Below are 25,226 nucleotides of genomic sequence, written 5' to 3'. Positions count from 1 at the left end.
GGTAAATATTTGTTAAACGTCTTCCATTGTTAATTTTTATCTTATATATTTTATTGTTATAGTTATCAATGTATATACATTCAAATAATTGATTAAAAATTATATGTTTTATTAAGTATATGGTAAAACGATGATAATATAATACGTGTTAATATGGAATAATAAAATGATATTTAACATGAAGTGCGTCTTTAACATTTTCTTTTTTATCCAGTTTTTTAGAATATAAAACCAAATATCCCAATTTGGACCTTTAACAAATATATAAAAATGATACATTTATAATGTATTATTATGCGTCTTTTCGATAAAATTCATATTAATATTTAATTATATGAAGGTTTCACAATAAAACAATATTTCAATATTAGTTATTGGTAGAGTATTTTATTATATTATATATATAAGCATATAATAATAATACATTCTATCTACCATATTATTTATAATTGTTAGAACAAACTATAGCATTCAATTTTATTAATATACTTATATTTCATTTTTTAACTATTTAAAATATAATATATTTTCAAATTATATATACTTCAAAACGATGAATTTAAAAATTTATTGTATAAAGAACATATTGTTATACCCTATGATAAGTATATTAAAGCGTATAAAACATCTATTATTACTAATTTTAATACGAATGTAAAATACAAAAAGATAATAGAAACTACAATTAGAACTTAAAATATATTTTATATATAGTTCAATTTGTTATGTATTACAAAAATGTTAAAATCATAATAATATATATAGACGATGTTATATTGCCGATTCTTGATTGATATTTCATGTATCTATATTTTATGATTATCTATTATATATTGGTAATATGTTTAATTAACAATAAAAATATACTCATTACCCTGAAGGTATACCATAATGTAGACAATTGTTCCAAATGAATCATCTTATAGTTCATACCCAGCCTCATATATAATGCTATTATTACAGTTCAGTTGACGTAATATAATTTAAATTAAAAAAAATATGACACAAATAATAAGTTTACTAAATAAAATGTTTCATCAAATAAAGAAACATATTATGATATGCATAATTCAATATAATCACATATTAAAAACTTTTATATAGGAAATTATGATATATCATAATATGCATTAATATATGCAATATAGACATTCTATTTTAATCATATTAAATCGGCATGAACACTCAATTATATGTATTATAACTTATGAAAAAATGTTTGTATCCCTTTTCATATTAATGGAAGCACCCCTTTTTTGGTTGCATATTTAGACTTCAACTCGAAATTAAAAATACTGAAATGGTAAATATATATGATCAACATATATAGACCAATAAATATTATCAAATTATTCGAAATTAAATACAATATAATACTTACCCCTAACCCTAATATGGGTTCCACAACATAAAAACTATATAAAAATTATTCAAAAATTATGGTCAAAACATATTTATTTCCAAATAGACAGTTTCTTAAAATATATCAACCATTATTACTATTCCTGAAATAGCCACTACTATTTGAATCATAAATGAATGATCCATTCTCTTCTTTATTTATTTAGCTTTTCTCTTAAATGTTGTTTTTGAGATCGTTTCCGAAATCCAAATAACGAATACTAATATAAAATGGTAAATAAATTATTTTTTTGTTAACATTTGCATATATATAATGAAAATAATATTTAATATTATACTTTTTAATTCCTTATTATTTACCTTATAAGAAATTCCCCAAAAAATTGCTATTGCAACTAATGTCGATAAAACTGGAATTAATTTATTTATTAGTGGTGAGCCTGAAAATGTAGTGGTATAACTTGGGTTTGGTGTTTCAATATTTAATTTATCTTTTTTACTCGAGGAATCATTTGTTTTAGTCTCTTTACGATCTATTACACCAACTTTTTTGGCTGTTTTTTCTGTTGGTAATGGAGGAAGTTTCATTGATGTACTACGAAGAGCTTTGTTATTTTCAAAATTATTATAATAATTGGATAAAACAAGTAATACTTTACTGTATGAACTATTATCAATATTATTATCATCATTAAGGAGTTCTTTATATTTATCAACAAAATTATTAGCATGTTCTGAAAAATCGCTACTTATATCTTTCGTATAAGCAGTATTCATTTTACATAGTAATTTAAGTAACTCATCAAATTTAGACATATAACTAATATTAATATCCATATATCCATTTAGTTCATCTATGATTTCCTTATAACTTTTAAATTTCCCATCATTAATTATATGTTCAGTGTACTTCTCGTTATTTTCTATATGATTAGAATAAAAATTTTTTAATGTGGTGATGTTATCAAATGTCTTTAGGCTTAATTTATAACTTAACCATACCATAATACATACAACCATATCCTTATAAGCATTATGGTAATGTGAAGTACCAGAAATACCGAAAAATGCATTAAATAACCATAACCCCCCAGCGTTAACTATATCGGTATCATCCTCACAATTTCTATTGGGACAATATTTATTAAATGTTCCCTTTTGAAAATTATATTCTCCAGATTCTTTCAATTCATCGTGAAAAAGCTTCCTTAAAGCATCAAAATGATTGCACTATGAAGCAATTTTAAACAAATTTAATAAAATGTCATTAAAATTAAATTTATTAGTGATATATAAATAATAAAATATCGAATAATGCAATAAAATTAAGTATTGTTAAAAAAAAATAAATATACCAAACGATCAGCCATTATAATGGAATTTCATTTTTTATTTGTAGGCTAATCTGTATCATGTTATTTTTATATAAAATATATATACTGACAGATATATCCTGTAAATGAGTCCCCTATATCGCATATATCGTATTAAACATATTATTATTTTTAATAATAATTTAGAATTAATATGGAATAATAATAATAATAATAATAATAAAATAATATTACTAAAGGAATATTATATTTACTTTTATTGTCATTTTCTAAATTTCCTTAAATTATGGTTGGTTTAATACATTTTTTACCACACGTATATATAACACAATATATGCATAAAATCAATATTACTAATAAAATTCGACATAAATTTATTATAAAATTTAAGGAGTTTTAAATGAATTAAAAAAAATATATATTTATAGATATGATTTAATATAGAACTTAAGCAACGTCCTAAAGCTTAAATACTGCATAAATATAAAAATTAAGAAAATTATTATTATAATTCTTAAAAGTATACAAATAGTTATTTAATAAGATATATAAATTTGTATATACTTGTTTCTTATAATATATAATATAGTTTTTTCTAAAATTATAACATTTACAAAATAAGTTGCATTGTTCCCCTTTTTAATTGCATATACATAAATTTATATTGTTTTTAATGAATATGGATAAATTAAAAAAGACATTTAGTGCGTTAAATAACTTTATGTTTATTCCAATATACTTCAATTTAGAAGTATTCCTTATTGGGTAATTTTATAATATATTTTGGATATTTTTTCCTCTGTTAAAACGACAATTAGCACTGGACCCGTATTTATAAGCTTAAATAAGTCTTTAAATGTATATTGTTTTTAAAATCATACTTAGTAAATATTAAATATATAACATATAAATAAGTATTGATGCAAATTTAAAGTATAATAAAAAAACTATGTATATTAGATTGTTATACTGTCATTTGGTAGGAGAGAGATAAGATATTTTTTCTCTTTTAATATATAAATTTAGATAAATATCTGTTAAATGTTCTGCATTTTTCGTTTTTATCTTATATATTATATTGTTATAGTTATCAATGTATATACGCTCAAATAATTTACTAAAAATACTATATTTTATTAATTCTATGATAAAGTAATGTTGTTTTAGATTAAAAAATTATTATTCAATAAACACTAATAATATAATACGCATTAATATGAAATAATAGAATAGAATTTAATATGAATTGAGTCTTTAACATTTTCTTTATTTATCCAGTTTTTTAGAATATAAAACTACATATCCCAAATTGAATCTTTAACAAATACACAAGAATTATACATTTATAATGTATTATTATGCATCTTTTCGATAATATTAATGTTTAATTATATGAAGGTTTCACAACAAAACAATATTTCAATATTAGTTACTAGTAGAGTATTTTATTATATTATATGTATAGGATATAATAACAACGATATTCTATCTATCATATTATATATAATTATTATAACAAAATATGAAATTTTATTAATATACTTATATTTTATTTTTTAAATCTTTTAAAATATAATTTATTTATACCTCAAAACTATAAAGTTTAAAAATTAATAGTGATTAATCCATTATTATATCTTATGATAAACAAATTAAAGCGTATAAAACAACTTCTATTAATACTAACTAATTTTAATGAAAATATAAAGAAAATGTAAAAATATAATAGTAACTATAATTAAAACTTAAAAAAATATTATATATAATTCAATTTTTTATGTATTACTAAAAATGTTAGACGCATAAAACATCTTTTATAGATTATGTTATATTATCGAACCTCGATCGATACTCATGCATCTATCTTTTATGAATGTCTATTATATATTAGTAGTGTTTTTAATTAACAATAAGAATATACTCATTAATCTGAAGGTATATTATAATGTAGACAATTGTTCCAAATGAATCGTCTTATAATTAATACCCAACCTCATATATAATGCTATTATTACAGTTCAGTTGGCGTAATATAATTTAAATTAAAAAAAATATGATACAAATAATAAGTTTTACTAAATAAAATGTTTCATCAAATAAAAAAACATATTGCATTATGCATAATTTGATGTAACTACATATTAACAAATTTTATATAATAGGGATTATGGTATAACATAATGTGAAATCATAGATAGTCAATATCTATATTAACATATGCAATATAGACATTTTGTTTTAATAATATTAAATCGACAGAAACACTCAATTATATGTATTATAACTTATGAAAAAATGTTTGTGGCCCTTTTAATATTAATGGAAGCACCCCTTTTTTGGTTGCATATTTAGACTTCAGCTCGAGATTAAAAATGCCTAAATGGTAAATATATGTGATCAACATTTATAGACCAATAAATATTATCAAATTATTCAAAATTAAATACAATATAAAATTTAACCCTGGCCCGAATACGGGTTCCACAACATAAAAGCTATATAAAAATTATTCAAAAATTATGGTCAAAACATATTTATTTCCAAATAGACAGTTTCTTAAAATATATCAACCATTATTACTACTTCTGAAACAGTCACTACTCTTTGAATCATATGTGAATGATCCATTTCTTCTTTATTTTTTTAGCTTTTCTCTTAAATGTTGTTTTTGAGATCGTTTCCTAGATCCAAATAACGAATACTAATATAAAATGTTAAGAAGCGTACGGTTGTTTGTTAGCGTTTGCATATATATAATGAAAATAATTTTTCAATTCCTTATTATTTACCTTATAAGAAATTCCTAAAAAAAATACTATTGCACCAAATATCGATAAAACTGGAATTAATTTGCTTGCTATCGATGAACTTGATGATGTAACTTCAGAAATATGTTCAGAACCTTGTAAGTCATTTTCTTTTGTTTTTATCGGTGAAAGGGATGGAATATCGTTACAATCAACGCCATTTTCAGTACAATAATTTTTAAAATTATTGTAATCAGTTGATAAAGTAGACAATATTTGTCGATATGAACTTCCATCAATATTATTAGAATTTTCATTAAGTTCATTATATTTTTTAACAAATTCTTGAGCTTTTTCTAAATAATCCTTGCAATTTGGATTGCTTGCATCAAGTTCAGTATACATGTTACATACTGATTTAAATGCAGCATAAAAATTAGATATATCATTAATATCAATATTCATCAGACACTTGTTTTCTTCTATGATTTTCTTAAAATTATTATATCCCGTTTTATCATTTAATGTAATATTGCAATCTTTATTACCTTTATTACACTTAGTATAATGCATATTATTTTTTATATAATTAGTATAAAAATCATTTAGATTGTTGATTTTTCCATCTTTCTTTAGGTTTATCATATAATTTAACCATATCATAATGTATATAATAAACACTTTAAGTTGTTCATTACTTAAATCATTAATCCTAGTAACAACATTTTGCTCGAACAACCATCGACATCCACCATTTATTTTATCGTGATCAGTCTTACATCCTGTTCCATCGGATTCTCCATTAGAGCAATAATCCCTAATACTCCCTAAACTATTAATATCATTATTTGTAGATTTGCTTAATTCATCGGGTAAATAATTACTCAATTTATCAAACCTTCCACACTAAGATAACATTTAAAAAAAGTATAATAAAAATATATGTTAATGAAACTCATATAAAATAAAATTTAATGAATTTTATAGATAATATAACGTCGAAAAGTATGAAGGAAGGAAACTTTTATTAAAAAATTATATACCAGCTGATAATCCATTGTAATTTTATTTTGTTTATAATATGTAGATTATGTAACACCATATTATTTTATATTTTTTACGCTTAATAAATGACAAAATAATTGAACCATAATATAAAATTGTCTGTGATTAGATATGTTATTATCATTTTTAATATTAATTTAAATATAATATGAACAATATATACTTTTATGGTAGTTGGATAAATTGCCTTATTTTGGAGGGAGTTAATACATTTTTTACCATATGTATATATAATACAATTTTGCATAAATTGTTATTTTTAATACCTTTCCATATAATTATATAATAAAATTAAAGCAACATTGTAACGAATTAAAAATACATCTTCTTATACATATACTTTAATATAGAAAATAAGCAACATCATATCTTTGTTTTAATAAATGGTACCCCCAAAACTAATATCCTGCAAAATCGAAACAATTAAGAAATTCATTATTACTATAATCCTTAAAGTATATAAATAATCATTTTTTTTAATATATTAAATACTTATATACTTTTTTCTTGTAATATATATTATATTTTTTCATAAAACAATAGTATTTTCAAATTAAGTTACATGCTCCATTTTCTATGCAAATTACATAAATTTATATTGCTTGTAATTAATATAGATAAATTCATAATTCATTTTAATGAGTCCAATAATTTTATTTTTATTTCTATATACTTCAATTTAGAAATATATCTTATTGGGTAATTTTATAATACATTTTGCATATTTTCCACTGTTAAAACAACAATTAGTACTGAACCCATACCTATTATGCTATTTATAACCTTAAATAAGTCTTTGGATGCATATTGTTTTTAAAATCATACTTAGTAAATATTAAATATATAACATATAAATAACTATTGGTGCAAATTAAAAATATAATAGAAAACTATGCGGAATTAGGTTGATATATTCCCCTTTAATAGGAGAGAGATAAGATATATTTGATATTTTAATATATAAATTAAGTTGAATATTTGCTAAATATTCTGCTTTGTTCATTTTTATCTTATATATTATATTGTTATAGTTATCAATGTATATACGTTCAAATCATTTATTAATAATTCTATATTTTATTAATTCTACGATAAAAAAATGCTAATTTAGATTATAAAATGATGATTCATTAAAAAATGATAATATAATATGGAATAATAAAAAGAAATTTAACATGAATTAAATATTTAACCCTTTCTTTATTCATCCAGTTTTTTATAATATAAAACCATATATCCCAAATTGGATCATTAACAAATATATAAGGTATTATTATGTCTTTTCGATAAAATTAATATTAATATTTAATTATATGAAGTTTCCACAATAAAACATTACTTCAATATCAGTTATTGGTATAGTATTTTACCAGTTTATATGTATAGGTATATAATAATAACACATTTATCTATTATATTATTTATAATTATTAGAACAAACTATGATATGCAAAGTTATTAATATACCTATATTTTATTTTTTAACTATTTTAAATGTAATATATTTATACCTCAAAACTATAAAGCTTAAAAACAAATAGTGATTAATCGAACATGATGCCTTATGATAAATAAATTAAAGCGTATATCTTCTATAATTACTAGTTAATTTTAATACAAATGTAAAGGAAATACAAAAAGAGAATAGTAACTACAATTAAAACTTAAAATATATTGTATATATAGTTCAATTTGTTATGTATTACAAAAATGTTAAAAGCATAATAATATATATAGACGATGCTACATTGTCGATTCTCGATTGATATTTCATGCATCTATATTTTGTGACTATCTATTATATATTGGTAATGTGTTTAATTAACAATAAAAATATACTCATTAACCTGAAGGTATACTATAATGTAGACAATTGTTCCAAATGAATCATCTTATAGTTCATACCCAGCCTCATATATAATGCTATTATTACAGTTCAATTGCCATAATATAATGTAAATTAAAATAATTGTGACACAAATAACAAGTTTTACTAAATAAACCGTTTCACCAAATAAAGAAATATATTGTGTTATTCATGATTCAATATAACCACAGATTAACAAGCTTTATATAGGCAATTATGATATACACAGTATGAATTAATATATAACCAATATCTATATTAACACACAATTGTATATATTATACTTTATGGGAAATATGTTATACACCCCATTTCATACTAATGGCTGCATCCCATTTTTGTTGCATATTTAAACACCATCTCGAGATTAAACATACGGGATGATAAATATATTTAATTATTATTCAAAGGAAAAAAAATATTATCAAATTATAAAATATTAAATTACAATATATCCCAAACCCTAACTCAAAACGCAGATTCAGTGAACGAAACGATAACCCATAGTACAGAACCCTGACCCATAATGTAAATACATGATCCATAAAATATTAATACCTCGATATTAAGAATATTATAATTAAAAAAAAAATTAATTATATATACATTTCGTGACTTTACAATTTTAGGTTTCATTATTTTATTTTTATATTTTATTTATTTGTATTTTTTTAATTTTATATATACTATGTTTTACTATTAAAAGGAAATTTATAATTTGTATTAATTTATAAAAAAACATGGGGGTCAATATTACTACCAAAAATAATTTTTATAAAATTAAAAATTTTGCTATAAAAGTGTTATTTAGTAAAATGTGTATTAAATGTGACAAAAAAATCACAGAATGTTTGATTTTCATAATATAAATTTTATCATACTATTATTATGATGAGGTAAAAAATATGGTTATAGTAGTATTAGTAATATGTATAATTAACTGTATTTCTCAGATTAAATTAATTATTTTAATGTTTAAAAATATAACAGACATGTTTTATATTAAAAACTATGCATTATCAAAGAAATTTTGTAAAACAAATGGGAAAAAATAGAAAAACAATTATTTTAATATAATTATTAATATAATATTTATATTACTATGGTCTTTTATTTATTAATGTAAGAATGTGTGGTTTTCCATACGTACTGAATTGTTTTATAAATTTTAAATTGAGTTTAATCAATTATAAAAATATAAAACTTGTGTATTTATAATGATATATGTTAAAAATATCATTTATATAATATAATTAAAATTATTTATTTTTAGATATTATAATATTATGAATAATAATATTTTTATGTTCATTATTTATGAAACCTTCTATTATCGACATCATCTTGTGATTGAATTATTTAAATAAAAAATACATTAAACTTATAAATGTGATAAAATCATATATTTTGTCGTTTAAATAATAGTTTTTTATATTTTATTGGAGAAAATTATTACCTTCAATTTTAATTATACTTATGCTTATTTTTCGAGTTTCTAATTTTTAACTAAAAAAATACTAATATATATTTTAATATTTTGTTTGTAATGTTCAAAAATGAATAAATTTTATATTCAAATTGTTTTTTTTCTTTTAACCATCTCCGTATATGTGAATAATAAAACACATGCAGCTGAACCTGCTCCAGGAACGTCTACACCCCCCACACCAACACATAATTATCCCACGTAAGAAAATACAGCAATATATATATTACATATTTCATTATGAGAATATTAAATATAAATCATCGAAACAATGTTATAATATAAATGCAATACCTTTATTTTTATACGCATAAAAAATATGTCCATTTTTATCAATAATAGTTCAGAAGAAATATATAAAAAACACAAGCACCTATTATGTACCAATCCCAAAGAAACTAAAAGAGCGGTTGAACTTATGAACGAAGCTATAACACATTTTAAACATCATTCTATATGTTTAGATGATTATGAACCCTGTGAAAGAAATCCTAATTCTAGTATCCTTTTATTTAAAAAATACCATGAAGGACATACACGTGTTGAAAAAATTGAGTATAAAGTTTATGATCCCAATGAGGTATCAATTGATGAACAATGTTAAATTTATATACCAAATTAAAATTAAAAAATTATTATAATTTATATACATATATTTTCCTTTGTTCCCATTAGTATAATGATGCAATAAACAAGCTATGGGATCCCGATAATGCGGATTTTTTCAATGCTAGCTCTGTTAAAAGTATACAAAACATAAATAATTAGTCAAATTAACATATTATTGCTACTATTTATTTGACGTTTCGCGATTTATTATTTCCATTATTATATGATACTATTTATTGTTTCCCAAACCTTCAAGTTTATGATATTTTAATTCCATACATGCAATTTTATAATATTGTTTTTTAGGAAAAATTATCCGTGTGTACAATCCAAATTTAGTATTGATACAGCAACGTTATAAAACTTGGTTTTGGGGGAAAGAAAAGTATTTTTATGCTTTAATTACAAGGTTTGAAGTAAGGAAAACCTTCCTTTTCTATTTCGTTATAAATCACATTTTTCATATTATTCATAATAATTTATGCAATATATTTTTATTAATTTTGTAGATATCAAAATATATAACTTTAATTGTCATGACTTCAGTAAATGTAAATGACCACAACCCTTCCAATAAAGAATATAAAAACACAATAATAGAAAACGCAAATTCATTCAAAATTGACATAGATTCTGAAGATGATATTAGAAAAGGAAAATTAAAAAAAACGTTTGTTAACTTAGCTGGATACTATTTTCAAAAATACAATAGTGTTGTTGATGTCACCTATATTTCATCTGTAAGCATATACAAATTTTAATAACATATTTCACCAATTGTTAAAAAAAATATAGATTTAAATAAATGTACATATTTATAATATATACTATAATTTGCAAAAAAAATTAATATTCTATATTTTCATCCATTTATATTTTTTTCTTAGATTAATGGACATGCTTGCATTTAACAAAAATCCATTATTGGAAAAATTTTAGATTATTTTTCCTTCATATATAAACATATATTTTTCAGCACATTAATATTAGAAGATTTATGTCAATAAAACAATTTATTTCCATGCATAATGGTTGCTTTAAATTATCATCATAAATTGTTTTTTGTATATAATTTGTTTATGTCTTTTAATATTAGGATGTATTTATATGCATTAATTTTGTGAATACTACAAATGTAGGCATTATAATTTATGAAAAATATTTCTTTATGGTAATATTTTCATATTATTATGATAATTAATTTTTTTTACTCAAAATCGATAAGTTGTATTTTTCTTTTACCATTTTTGTGATTTTAATTCTTATAAATCAAATAATTTTCAGTAAAAATTAACTATCTCCAAATAGGACATGTCTTAATTATATCAATTGATATAATCTGAATAATATATTAATGATTTATTTTCTTCTTTATTTTTTTGATTCTTAAATTGAGTCTTTGAAGTCTTTTCCGAAAGTCAAATGATGAACGCTAATATAAAAATAGTAAAAAATAAATGTTAATTTTGTAGTGATGATATATATTTTAAATATTATATTTTTATCTGGTTTCTTATTTACCTTATACACAATTCCTAAATATATAAGTAATCCAAAAAAAATAAATGTCATTGGGATTACTGAAATTTTTATAGATGAATGTCGTAAAAATGATTTTGTTGCTCTTTCTGTTGGAAGATCTGGGAATTGTTTAGAATTATTAATTTTGTTAGCATTTTTAGTTTTAAAATTATTATAATCAGTTAATAAAACAGACAATATTTTACTATATGGGGTATTTTCAATGTTATAATAATCGTTGATCTCTGAATATTTGTTAACAAAAATAGTTGTATCATTTAACAGTGTGTTATCATCTGCACGTGTTTCAACAATATCATACATATTACATAATAATTTGAATACATCATAAAAATTAGACATGTCTTCAATATTAATATTCAACAAATCATTTTTTTCATCTATGATTTTCTTAAGATTTGCACATTTACTATCATCATTTATGAGACTAGTATACTTTTGATTACTATATACATATTTATTATAAAAATCGTTTATTTTGGTGGAATAGTGTTCTGAGTTTTTATTTAATTTGTGACTTAACCATGAAATAATATATAGAAAAAAAACATTAGTATTATTTTCATCATAACCCTCCTTTTTGGATATAGAACAATTTTGTTCAAGTGACCATAAAAATCCAGCCATAATTTTCTCGAGATCAGTATTGCATTTATCATCAGGGCAGTATTTCTTAATACTTGTACTTTTATTAAAGTCGAGTGTTGGGGATTCGCCTAAATCATCGGGGAAATAACTCCTCAAAACAACAAAATTTGAACACTAAGAAACCATTTAAAAAAAACAGTAAAAATATGTATTAAGAACATTTTATTAAAACAAAACTTAATGAAATTTATAGGAAATATAATATCAAAAAGTGTATATACTATTTCATCATTCATTATGATGGAATCTAATTTATAATTTCTAGGTTAAGGGGGTATAATATTATATAAATATTCAAATAGGTAATATAATTATTTAACCCTATATATAGCAATTATCTGTAGATAAAAATATTTTTATTATTATTAATTTCAATTTAAAATTAATATGGAATAATAATATAATATTATATATTTGTTTATGGTAGTTAGATAAATTATCTTGTTTTGGGGGGTGTTTAAACATTTATTATCATATGTATATATAATACAATTTTGCATAAATTGTTATCCTTAATAACACTCATATGAGAATTATTATAAAAATTAAAATAATATTGTAATGAATTTAAAATATATCTTCTTATATATATGCTTTAATATAGAAAATAAACAACGTCATATCTTTTGTTTTAATAAATAGTAACTCAAAATTAATATACTCAAAAATCGAAACAATTAAGAAACCATTATTACTATAATCCTTAAAAGTATATAAATAGAAGTTTTTTAAAATATATTAAATATTTATACACTTGCTTCTAATACTATATAACACTGTTTTTGGTAAAATTATAGTATTTTCAAATTAAGTTACATGCTCCACTTTTTATACAAATTACATAAATGTATGTTGTTTTTATTTAATATAGATAAATTCATAATCCATTTTAATGAATCCGATAACTTTATTTTTATTTCTATATACTTCAATTTAAAAATATACCTTATTTGGTAATTTTATAATATATTTTGCCATCTGTTCAATTCTTTAAAACAACAATTAGCATTGAACCCGTATTTATAAGCTTAAAAAAGTCTTTGAATGAGATTGTTTTTAAAATAATACTTAGTAAATATATAAAACATAAATAACTATTGATGGAAATTTTAAAGTATAATAGAAAACTATGCGTAATTAGGTTGGAATATTGTCCTTTGGTAGGAGAGAGATAAGATATATTTGCTATTTTAATATATAAATTTAGATAAATATTCGTTAAAATTTCTACATTATTCATTTTTATCTTATGTATTCTACTGTTGTAGTTATCAATGTATATACATTCAAATAATTTATTAAAATTCTATATTTTGTTAATTCTATGATAATCAATGATATATGTAATTAAAGATAATGCATTAAACAATGATAATATAATATGCGTTAATATAGAATAATAAAAAGACATTTAACGTTAATTGAATCATTAGCCTTTTCTCTATTTATCCAATTTTTAGAACATAAAACTACAAATACCAAATTTGATCTTTTGCAAAATATATAACGTTGATGCATTTATAATGTATTATTATGTGTCTTTTCGATAAAATTAATATTTAATTATATGACGATTTCACAATGAAACAATATTTAATATTAATTATTAGTAGAATATTTTATTACTTTATATATATAATAGCGGTATTATACCTATCATATTATTTATAATTATTAGAACATATGATATTAAATTTAATTAATATACTTATATTTTTTATTTTAACTATTTTAAAATATAATTTATTTATACCACAAAACTACAAAGCTTAAAAATGAATACTGATCAATCTATTATTATACATTTGTGATATATAAATTAAAGCGTATAAAGCAAATTCTATTAATTCAAATTAATTTAATACAAAAAACGAATAGTAACACAATTAAAACTTAAAAAATATTATATATAGTTCATTTTTTTATGTATTATTAAAAATGTTAGATGCATATAATTCCTTTTATAGATATCGTTGTATTGTCGGATATCGATCGATATTCCATCATCTATATTTTATGATTATCTATTATTACAGTCCAATTGGCATAATATAATTTAAAACAAAATAATTGTAAAACAAGTTAGAAGTTTTACTAAATAAAATTTTAATCAAATGAAGAAATGTATTGTGTTATGCATAATTCAATATAAATATGGATTTGCAAGTCTTATATAATGAAAATTATTATATAGAAAATATCTATATTAACATATGCAATATAGACATTTTATTTTAATCATATTAAATCGGCATGAACACTCAATTATATATATTATAACTTATAAAACATGTTACGCAATTCATTACATATTAGCTTATGCCCCTTTTTCGTTGTATATTTGAACTTTTGAACTTCATCTCGAAATTAAATATACGAATATAGTACATATATTAAATTAGTGTTCAAATTATACAAAATTAAATAAAGATATAATACTTAGTGCCAACCCGAATATGCATTCTACAAACACAACCTTAACCCTACCCCACAACATAAAAACTATACAAAAATTATGATTAAAAATTAATTATTTCCAAATAGACAATTTCTTAAAATATACTAATCATTATTACTATTTCTGAACTAGTCATTCTCTTCGAATCATATATTAATGATCCATTTTCTTCATCATTTTTTTAGCTTTTCTCTTATTTGTTGTTTTTGAGATCGTTTCCGAAATCCAAATAACGAATACTAATATAAAAATTTTAAAAATTGTATAATTTACTTATATTCACAAATTATTCGGTGTTGAATATATTTTTAATTGATTTTTATTTACCTTATATGCAATTCCTAATAAGATTAATGTTACAACAAATATAAATGGAATTGAAATTAGTTTATTTAATATTGATGAACTAGGCGATGCTGAACCAGAATCTAATATTTCAATTTCAGAACTTGTCGATGTTGAATCAGAATCTGACATTTCAATTTCAAAACTTGGCGTTGTCATTTCACTCAAGGAGGTATCTTGTGGTTCTTTAGGACTTGACCCAGAAACTTGCGTTGCAGTTTTTTCCGTTATAAGATTTGGTAGTTTATTTCGTAAATGTAAATAAATAGTTTGCTTTCCATAACCCGTATAATCATTTGATAATGTAGACAATATTTTATTATATGAGCTGTTTTCAATATCAGTGTCATTTATAAATTTTTGATATGCATCAACAAATTGATCAGCATATTTTAAACATGTTTCCCCACCATCTTTTTTATCAGCACTATTAATCATATTGCATAAAATTTTAAATAAATCATAAAGTTTAGACACATTCTCATTAGAAATATTTATCAATTCTTCTTTATTTATAAGATATGTATAACTACTATAAGCATCAATACCAGTTATATGATTATTATACTCATCGGTATTTTTCATATGTTTATTGTAAAATTCATTTATATTTGAAAATTCGCTATTTAGTTTTTGATTTAATTTATACCCTAACCATGTCATAATGTATGTAACAATATCAAGATTGTCATTTGCATTATACGAAAAATTCTCACTATCACCATAAAATTTATTAAATAACCATAAGCATCCAGCATTAATCTTATTTATATCAATGTCACAATTGTTACTAGAACAATATGTCTTAAAGAATCTCTTTTTAAAATCATAATTCCCAGAACCATCCAATTCATCGGGGAAAAACTTCAACAAAGTATCAAACTCTCCGCACTAAGAAACAATTTTAAAAATCAAATAAAAATGCCTATTCAAATGAATTTATTATTAATTTATAGATAATACAATATAAAAAATTTGTAATAACAAACATTTATATTCAAGAAATTGTATGTACCATTCTACTAGTTAACATATTGGAAATTTATTTTTAAACTGTAAATTAAGTACATCATATCCATTTCATATATATTGTATCAAAATAGGGGACATAAACTTGAATCTATATATAACAATTGCCTGTAGTTAAACATATTTTATGTTTATATTAGTTTAAAATTAATGTAAAGTAATAATACAATAGTAAGTTTATATATATTTTATTGAAATTAACTAAACCACCTTAAATTGGAGATATTTAATACATTTGAGTCATATATATAACATAATTTATACTAAAATTCATGATTATTAATAATATACATTGTAATTTTATTATAAAAATTTAAGAAATTTTATAATAAGTTTAAAATACATCCCCTTATATTTATGTCTTAATATAGAAAAATACAAATTTGTTTCTCATGTTTTAATAAATATATTTATACGCCTGAACATGTAAATATGTAAAAATTAATAAATATATTATTACTATAATCCTTAAAGTATATAAATAGTAATTTTTTAAAATATATTAAATATTTATATACTCGTTTCTTATAATATATAATATAGTTTTTTCTAAAATTATAACATTTGCAAAATAAGTTGCATTATTCCCCTTTTTAATTGAATATACATAAATTTATATTGTTTTTATTTAATATAGATAAATTAAAAAAGAAATTTAGGCGTTAAATAACTTTATGTTTATTCCAATGTACTTCAATTTAAAAATATACCTTATTGGGTAATTTTATAATATATTTTGCATACTTTTTCCACGATTTAAAACAATAATTATCACTGAACGTACCCTATTGAGAATATTGTAAGCTATATGCGCTATTGGTAGTAAATAGTATTAGAATAATACATAGTAAATATTAAACATTTATTATGCCTTTCTGTTAATATTAAATATATAACATATAGATACCTACTGGTGAAAATTTAAAGTATAATATAAAACTATGCACAATTAGGTTAGTATATTCCCCTTTAAGAGGAGAGAGATAAGATATATATACTCTTTTAATATATATATTTGGATAAATATTTGTTAAACGTTCTACATTGTTAATTTTTATCTTATATATTTTATTGTTATAGTTATCAATGTATATCATTCAAATCATTTATTAAAAATTCAATATTTTATGAATTCTATGGTAAAACAACGACAATATAATACGCGTTAATATGTAATAATAAAATGGCATTTAACATGAATTGAGTCTTTAACCCTTTCTCCATTAATCCATATTTTTAGAATATAAAACTACAAATCCCAAATTGGATCTTTAACAAAATATATAACATTGATACCTTTATAATGTATTATTATGTGTCTTTTCGATAATATTAATGTTTAATTATATTAATTTTCCACAAAAAAACAATATTTCAATATTAGTTATTAGTATACCATTTAACTAGTTTATATGTATAGGCATATAATAATAATTCTAGTTCTATCTATCAGATTATTTATAATTATTAGAACAAAATATGATATGGAATTTTATTAATATACTTATATTTTATTTTTTAATTTTTTTAAATATAATATATTTATATCTCAAAACTACAAAGTTTAAAAATTAATAATGATTAATCTAATGTTATGCCTTTATAGGAAATAAATTAATGTATATAGAACTATCTTTACTATTTGAATTTAAAACTTTAGCATAAAATGATACTAAATATAATCGAAAAATAAAAGAATAGTATATATTTATAATATAATTTTTTATTATTATGCATGTTTTATTGTATTATTAAAAATGTTAGATTCATGAAATGCCTTTTATAGATAACGCTGTATTATCGGATTCCGATAAATATACCATGCATCTATATTTCATGACTGCCTATTATATATTGGTAATATGTTTAATTAACAATAAAAATATATCTATTAACCTGAAGGTATATTATAATGTAAAAAATTGTTCCAAATGAATCATCTTATAATTAATATCCAACCTCATATATAATGCTATTATTACAGTTCAATTGGTATAATATAATTTAAATTAAAATAATTGTAGTACAAATTATAAGTTTTACTAAATAAAATATTTCATCAAATAAAGAAATATATTGTGTTACTCATGATTCGATATAAATATGGATTAACATGTCTTATATAATGACAATTGTTATATAGCAAATATATATATTAATATATGAAATATATCTATTTTACTTTAACCATATTAAATATATATTAACATACAATTTAATATATTATAACTTATGAAAAAATGTTATGTGGCCCTTTTCATATTAATGACAGTACCCCTTTTTTGGTTGCATATTTAGATTTCAGCTCGAGATTAAACATACGAAAATTGTAAATATATTTGATCAACATTTATAGACCAATAAATATGATCAAATTATAAACAAATTAATAAAAATATAATACTTAATCCTAACCCGAATATGGGTTCCATAAAACCTCAACCATAACCTACAACATAAAAACTATATAAAAATTATGACAAAAAATTACTCCCCCAATAGACAGTCTCTTAAAATATATAAATCATTATTACTATTCCTGAAATAGTCACTCTCTTCGAACCATATATTAATGATCAGTTTTTTTCTTTATTTTTTTAGCTTTTCTCTTAAATGTTTTTGAGATCGCTTCCGAAATCCAAATAATGAATACTAATATAAATTTTTTTAAAAATGTATAATTTATATTCATAAATTACTCAGTGCTGAATATATATTTTAATTAACTTATTATTTACCTTATATCCAATTCCTAATAAAACTAATGTTACAAAAAATATAAATGGAATTGAAATTAGTTTATTTAATATTGATGAACTTGATGATGTTGAATCAATATCTGATACTTCAGGTTCAGAAATTGATGTTGATATTTCATCGGATAATCCATCTATTTTAGTTCCATTAGAGCCTGCTATATCAACTTTTATGGAGTTTTTTTTTGTTGGTAATGGAATACGTTTCATTAGTGTATTATGAAAATCAGTGTCTTTTCCAAAATTATCATAGTATTTGGAAAAAACATTTAATACTTTATTGTATGAATTACCTACAATATTAGCATTATCATTAAGGAGTTTTTCATATTCATTAACAAATTTATTAGCATGATCTGAAAGTTGGGTACTATTACCTCTCATATTATCAGTACTCATATTACATAATAATTTAAGTAATTCATAAAATTTAGACATATGAATAATATCAATATTCAAGTATTCCTTTATTTTATCTATGATATCCTTATAACTGTCATATTGTTTATCATTAACTTTATGATTAGTGTCTCCGTGTTATTTTCTATATGCTTAGAATAAAAATCCATTAAATTCTTAATTTCATTATGTGACTTTAGGCTTAATTTATAACTTAGCCATATCATAATACATAAAACGTCACCCTTATAAGTATTAGAATCAACTGTGGTACCAGGTTTACCGAAAAAATCATAAAATAACCATAAACAGCCAGCATTAATCTTATCAATATCGTTATTACATTGTTCTTTAGGGCAGTAGTTCTTGAACGTTCTATTTTGAAAATTATAATTTCCAGAACCATCCAATTCATCGGGAAAAAACTTCCTTAAAGTATCAAACTTTTGGCACTATGAAGCAATTTTAAACAAATTTAACAAAACTTCATTAAAATTAAAATTATTAGTAATATATAGATAATAAAATATCAAAAAATATAAAGGAAATTATTATTATTAAAAAATGCATATACCATAAAGTCAGTCATAATGAAGTTTCATTTTTAATTTGTAGTTTGATCTGCATCATGTTATTTTTATATAAAATATATATACTGACAAACTATATTCTGTAAATGAGTCCCATATACCACATTTATCGTATTAAACACATTGTTATTTTTAATAATAATATATAATTAATATAGAATAATAATACAATAATATTACAAAGGAATATTGTATTTATTTTTATTGACATTTGCTAAATTGTATTAAATTATGGCTGGTTAATACATATTTGATCATATGTATATATAATACAATTTACGCATAAAATAATTATTACTAATAACATTCTACATAATTTTATTATAAAATTTTAAGGAATTTTATAATGAATTAAAAAAATATATACTTATAAATATGCTTTAATATAGAACATAAACAATGTCCTGAAACTTAAATACTGCACAAATATAAAAAATTAAAAAAGTTATTATTATTAGAATCCTTAAAGTATATAAATAATTATTTAATAAGATAGACTTAATACTTATATACTTGCTTCTTATAATATATAATACAGTCTTTTCTAAAATTATAATGCTTATAAAATAAGTTGTATTGTTCCATTTTCTATGCAAATTACATAAATTTATATTACTTTTATTTAATATAGATAAATTCATAACCCATTTTAATGAATTCAACAACTTTATTTTTATTCCTATATACTTCAATTTAGAAATATGCCATATTGGATAATTTTACAATTTATTTTATGCATCATTTCCGCGGTTTAAAATAACAATTATCACTGAACCCGTATTTATAAGCTTAAATAAGCCTTTGAACGCATGTCGTTTTTAAAATAATACATAGTAAATATTAAATATATAACATATAAATAACTATTGGTGCAAATTAAAAATATAATATAAAACTATGCGAAATTAGGTTGATATATTCCCCTTTAATAGGAGAGAGATAAGATATATTTGATATTTTAATATATAAATTTAGATAAATATTTGCTAAATATTCTGCATTGTTAATTTTTATCTTATATATTTTATTGTTATAGTTATCAATGTATATATATTCAAATAATTTATTAAGAATTCTATATTTTATTAATTCTATGGTAACATAATGATAATATAATACGCGTTAATATAGAATAATAAAATGGAATTTAATATTAAACGAGTATTAGCTTTTTCTCTATTTATCCAGTTCTTTAGAATATAAACTACAAATCTCAAATTGGATCTTTATCAAATATATAACAATGATACCTTTATAATGTATTATTATGCGTCTTTTCGATAAAATTAATATTAATATTTAATTATGTGAAATTTCCACAATCAAATAGTATTTCAATATTAGTTATTGATAGAATATTTTATTAGATTATATGCATAGGCGTATAATAATAACGATATTATATCTATCATATTATTTATAATTATTAGAACATAATATGATATGAAATTTAATTAATATACTTATATTTATTCTTCTAACTATTTTAAAATATAATATATTATACCTCAAAACTATAAAGTTTAAAAATGAATAATGATTAATCTAATGTTATACATTTGTGATATATAAATTAAAGCGTATAAAACAGCTTCTATATTACTAATTAATTTTAATACAAATTTAAAGGAAATGCAAAAAGAGAATAGTATCTACAATTAAAATTTAAAAAATATTGTATATATAGTTCAATTTTTTATGTATTACTAAAAATGTTAGAAGTATAATAATATTTTATAGACAATGTTATAATGTCGATTCTCGATCGATACACATGCATCTATCTTTTATGAATATATATTATTATAGTTCAGTTGGATAACATGATTTAAATTAAAATAAATATGATACAAATAATAAGTTTTACTAAATAAAATGTTTCATCAAATGAAGAAACATATTGTTTATACATAATTCAATATAACCACATATTAACAAGTTTTATCTAATAGGTAATAAGGGTTCTTATGTACAGTTAGCCAAAAAATAGTAATAAAATATATAATTCGGCGTTATAACATTGCCGCATTTAATATATATGAGCGAATTAGACATAAGTATTATAGCTTATAAAATATGTTATGCTACCCATTTCATGTTAATGTCTATGTCCCCCTTTTTGTTGCATATGTGGGCTTCATTTCAAGATAAAACATACGGGGATGGTACATATATTTAATCACCATTTACAGGCATAAAATATTATTAAATTATAAAGAATTAAATTATAGTATATCTTGAACCCTAAGTCAAAACGAAGATTCAGTGAACGAAACAATAACTCATAGGACATAACCTTGACCCATAAAACATGAACAACTCAGAATCAAGAATATTATAATTAAAAACTAAATTAATTTTATGTATGCATGTATATATATATTTCTTTATTTTACAACATTACGTTTCATTATTTTATTTTTATAATTATTTATTTGTATTTTTTTTAATTTTATATATACTATGTTTTACTATTAAAAGGAAATTTATAATTTGTATTAATTTATAAAAAAACATGGGGGTCAATATTACTACCAAAAATAATTTTTATAAAATTAAAAATGTTGCTATAAAAATGTTATTTAGTAAAATGTGTACTAAATGTGGCAAAAAAATCACAGAATGAGTGATTCTCACAATATAAATTTTATCATACTATTATTATGATGAGGTAAAAAATATTGTTATAGTAGTATTAGTAATATGTATAATTAACTGCATTTCTCAGATTAAATTAATTATTTTAATGTTTAAAAATATAATAGACATGTTTTATATAAAAAACTATCCATTATCAAAGAAATTTTGTAAAACATGGAAAATAATAGCAAAACAATTATTTTAATATAATTATTAATGTAAGTATATATAATTATATTAAAATAAATATATATTTTTATATTATTTTCGCACTTTTATATTTTTATTTTAAATGATTGGTTCTCTAGTAGGTAAAAACAACATAGTTTTTTTCTATTATATATAAATATAAGTAATATGTAATTCCATATGCAATGGGGCGTTTTATAAATTTTAAATTGAGTTTAATCAATTATAAAAATATAAAACTTGTGTGTTCATAATGGTTATATTAAAAATATCATTTATGTGATACGATTAAAATTATTTATTTTTAGATATTATAATATTAATGAAATTATGAATAATAACATTTGATATTCAATTCATTATTTATGAAATTTTTTGTTTTTGACATCGTCTTGTGATTGAATTATTTAAATAAAAAATACATTAAACTTATAAATGTAATAAAAGCATTCATTTTGTCATTTAAATAATAGTTTTTTATACTTTATTGGAGAAAATGATGTGTTTCAATTTTAATTATACTTGTGCTATTTTTTGAGTTAATTTTTAATTAAAAAAAATACTAATATATATTTGAATATTTTGTTTGTAAAGTTCAAAAATGAATAAATTTTATATTCAATTTTTCTTTTTCTTTTAAGCATATTCGTATATATGAATAATAAAATCTTTGCAACTAAGATTGGTTCATCCAATTCTTCTTTAGAAATCTTTTAAAGATGTTCATATATATGAAAAATAATAATCTTATAACGGATCCAGTTCCAGACACTCTGCTTTAATCAAATCGATTATAGCCAAAATTGTTCTGGACAAAACTGATCCAAGTAATGTTACTCCATACAAAGTTGTTTCAAGTAATTTTATTCATGACAAAGAACACCCAGATAATCTTATTCCAGACAAAATATATATACATACTACATTATTCCAAATAAAAGATTCTCAAGGTAATCTTATTTTAGACAATGTTGCTCTAGACAAAATTATTTCAAATAATGATACGTACGAAAATACGCTTATATATCTATGCATGTTTCATTATTGGAATATTAAATACATAGTTTGCAAAAGATACTTAAATAACGACTATATTGCCAAAATAATGCTTATAAATACATTTGTTTTTTTTTGCAAATTAAAAGTCTAAATAAAATCGAAAATAACCCGCTTTGATCATAGTACGAATGAAAATCGTGAAAAAGGGTACTCACAAGGTGCATTGAAATTGAAGAAACTAAAAATCCAACAGAACTTATGAGCAAATATGCAGCATATTTGCAATATAATGTATAAGTAAAAGTAGTTATACTTTATTTCATAAGAAGGATAATTATCCAAATTTTATATTTTAAGAAACATGAAGATAAAACGTTGGAAGCCTTAAAATTCGCCATCACGATATGGTAGAACCAACGAACAATATTTTTTAAGATATAAAATTAAGTTAGAATAAAAAATAACTAGTATATACACCTATTTTTTATTGTCATTAGTATAAAAGAATATTACGGGACTCCAATGGTTCCAAATACTTTGATTGAAACCTTGTTTTAGTATATAAAAAATAATTAATAAATTTAATACATTATTATCACCCTTTATACATAATTTGTGACCGATTTTTTCCAATCCTATATGGTACTATTTTGTTATCTTTATATTGCTGATTTTCACAAGACATAACTGTAATAATTTTAGCATCATAAAATATAAATGCCCACAACAATATTGACCAATAAACATATACAAATACTATCTTAGAAAGTGCAAACTCATTCTAAACTGACAATAAATTTGAAGAGAATATTATAAATGAGGAGGTAGCCAAAATGCTCATTAATTTGTCCGGATTTTTCATTAAAAAAGAAAGAGACCATATTAATATTACACATGTTGAATTTGTAAGCAATATAAAATTTTTAATAACTTATCAATTTTATTTTATCAATATCAAAAATGTATATGTTCTAATAAATGTGCATATTTATAATATTTTTATTTATTCACAAGAAAAATGAAATATTTTACATATTTATTCATTCTTTATATTTTTCATAGATTCATGATAATGAATTCCCTCCAAAAAATTTACGTGACAGAGATATTAGAACCCAAAATATGTCACATTTTGTCAACCCAATAAAAGATGTTTTTAAA

The 25,226-nt window shown here is 20.9% G+C and overlaps 5 protein-coding genes and 1 pseudogene across 5 annotated transcripts, besides 1 other annotated feature; 1 reads left to right on the top strand and 5 right to left on the bottom strand.

The window, feature by feature from the left end:
* Window positions 1-1,556: 1,556 nt before the first annotated feature.
* PY17X_1043200 (PIR protein) lies at window positions 1,557-2,732 on the bottom strand (the record flags this gene model as incomplete). Its single annotated transcript, XM_022956378.1, has 3 exons — window positions 1,557-1,622; window positions 1,723-2,592; window positions 2,718-2,732. The coding sequence occupies 3 exons, from the start codon at window positions 2,730-2,732 to the stop codon at window positions 1,557-1,559; spliced, it is 951 nt and encodes a 316-aa protein (XP_022813424.1).
* Window positions 2,733-5,331: 2,599 nt separating this feature from the next.
* PY17X_1043100 (PIR protein) lies at window positions 5,332-6,501 on the bottom strand (the record flags this gene model as incomplete). The annotated part of the gene is made up of 3 exons (XM_022956377.1): window positions 5,332-5,397; window positions 5,486-6,349; window positions 6,487-6,501. The coding sequence occupies 3 exons, from the start codon at window positions 6,499-6,501 to the stop codon at window positions 5,332-5,334; spliced, it is 945 nt and encodes a 314-aa protein (XP_022813423.1).
* Window positions 6,502-9,931: 3,430 nt separating this feature from the next.
* Window positions 9,932-11,381, top strand: PY17X_1043000 (fam-a protein; the record flags this gene model as incomplete). Its single annotated transcript, XM_022956376.1, has 6 exons — window positions 9,932-10,062; window positions 10,204-10,441; window positions 10,537-10,606; window positions 10,777-10,886; window positions 10,980-11,210; window positions 11,358-11,381. The coding sequence occupies 6 exons, from the start codon at window positions 9,932-9,934 to the stop codon at window positions 11,379-11,381; spliced, it is 804 nt and encodes a 267-aa protein (XP_022813422.1).
* A 414-nt stretch (window positions 11,382-11,795) lies between these two features.
* Window positions 11,796-12,896, bottom strand: PY17X_1042900 (PIR protein; the record flags this gene model as incomplete). The annotated part of the gene is made up of 3 exons (XM_022956375.1): window positions 11,796-11,867; window positions 11,992-12,774; window positions 12,882-12,896. 3 exons carry the CDS (start codon window positions 12,894-12,896, stop codon window positions 11,796-11,798), a joined length of 870 nt encoding a protein of 289 aa, XP_022813421.1.
* Window positions 12,897-15,291: 2,395 nt separating this feature from the next.
* On the bottom strand, window positions 15,292-16,496 carry PY17X_1042800 (uncharacterized protein; the record flags this gene model as incomplete). The annotated part of the gene is made up of 3 exons (XM_721251.1): window positions 15,292-15,357; window positions 15,446-16,354; window positions 16,479-16,496. 3 exons carry the CDS (start codon window positions 16,494-16,496, stop codon window positions 15,292-15,294), a joined length of 993 nt encoding a protein of 330 aa, XP_726344.1.
* Window positions 16,497-19,081: 2,585 nt separating this feature from the next.
* Window positions 19,082-20,236, bottom strand: PY17X_1042700 (annotated as a pseudogene).
* Window positions 19,082-20,236: a sequence feature (YIR protein, pseudogene;~PIR protein, pseudogene).
* Window positions 20,237-25,226: the final 4,990 nt, after the last annotated feature.

This window comes from Plasmodium yoelii (assembly GCF_900002385.2).
Source record: "Plasmodium yoelii strain 17X genome assembly, chromosome: 10".
Lineage (NCBI taxonomy): Eukaryota > Apicomplexa > Aconoidasida > Haemosporida > Plasmodiidae > Plasmodium > Plasmodium yoelii.
This window is presented reverse-complemented; position numbering and strand designations above follow the sequence as displayed.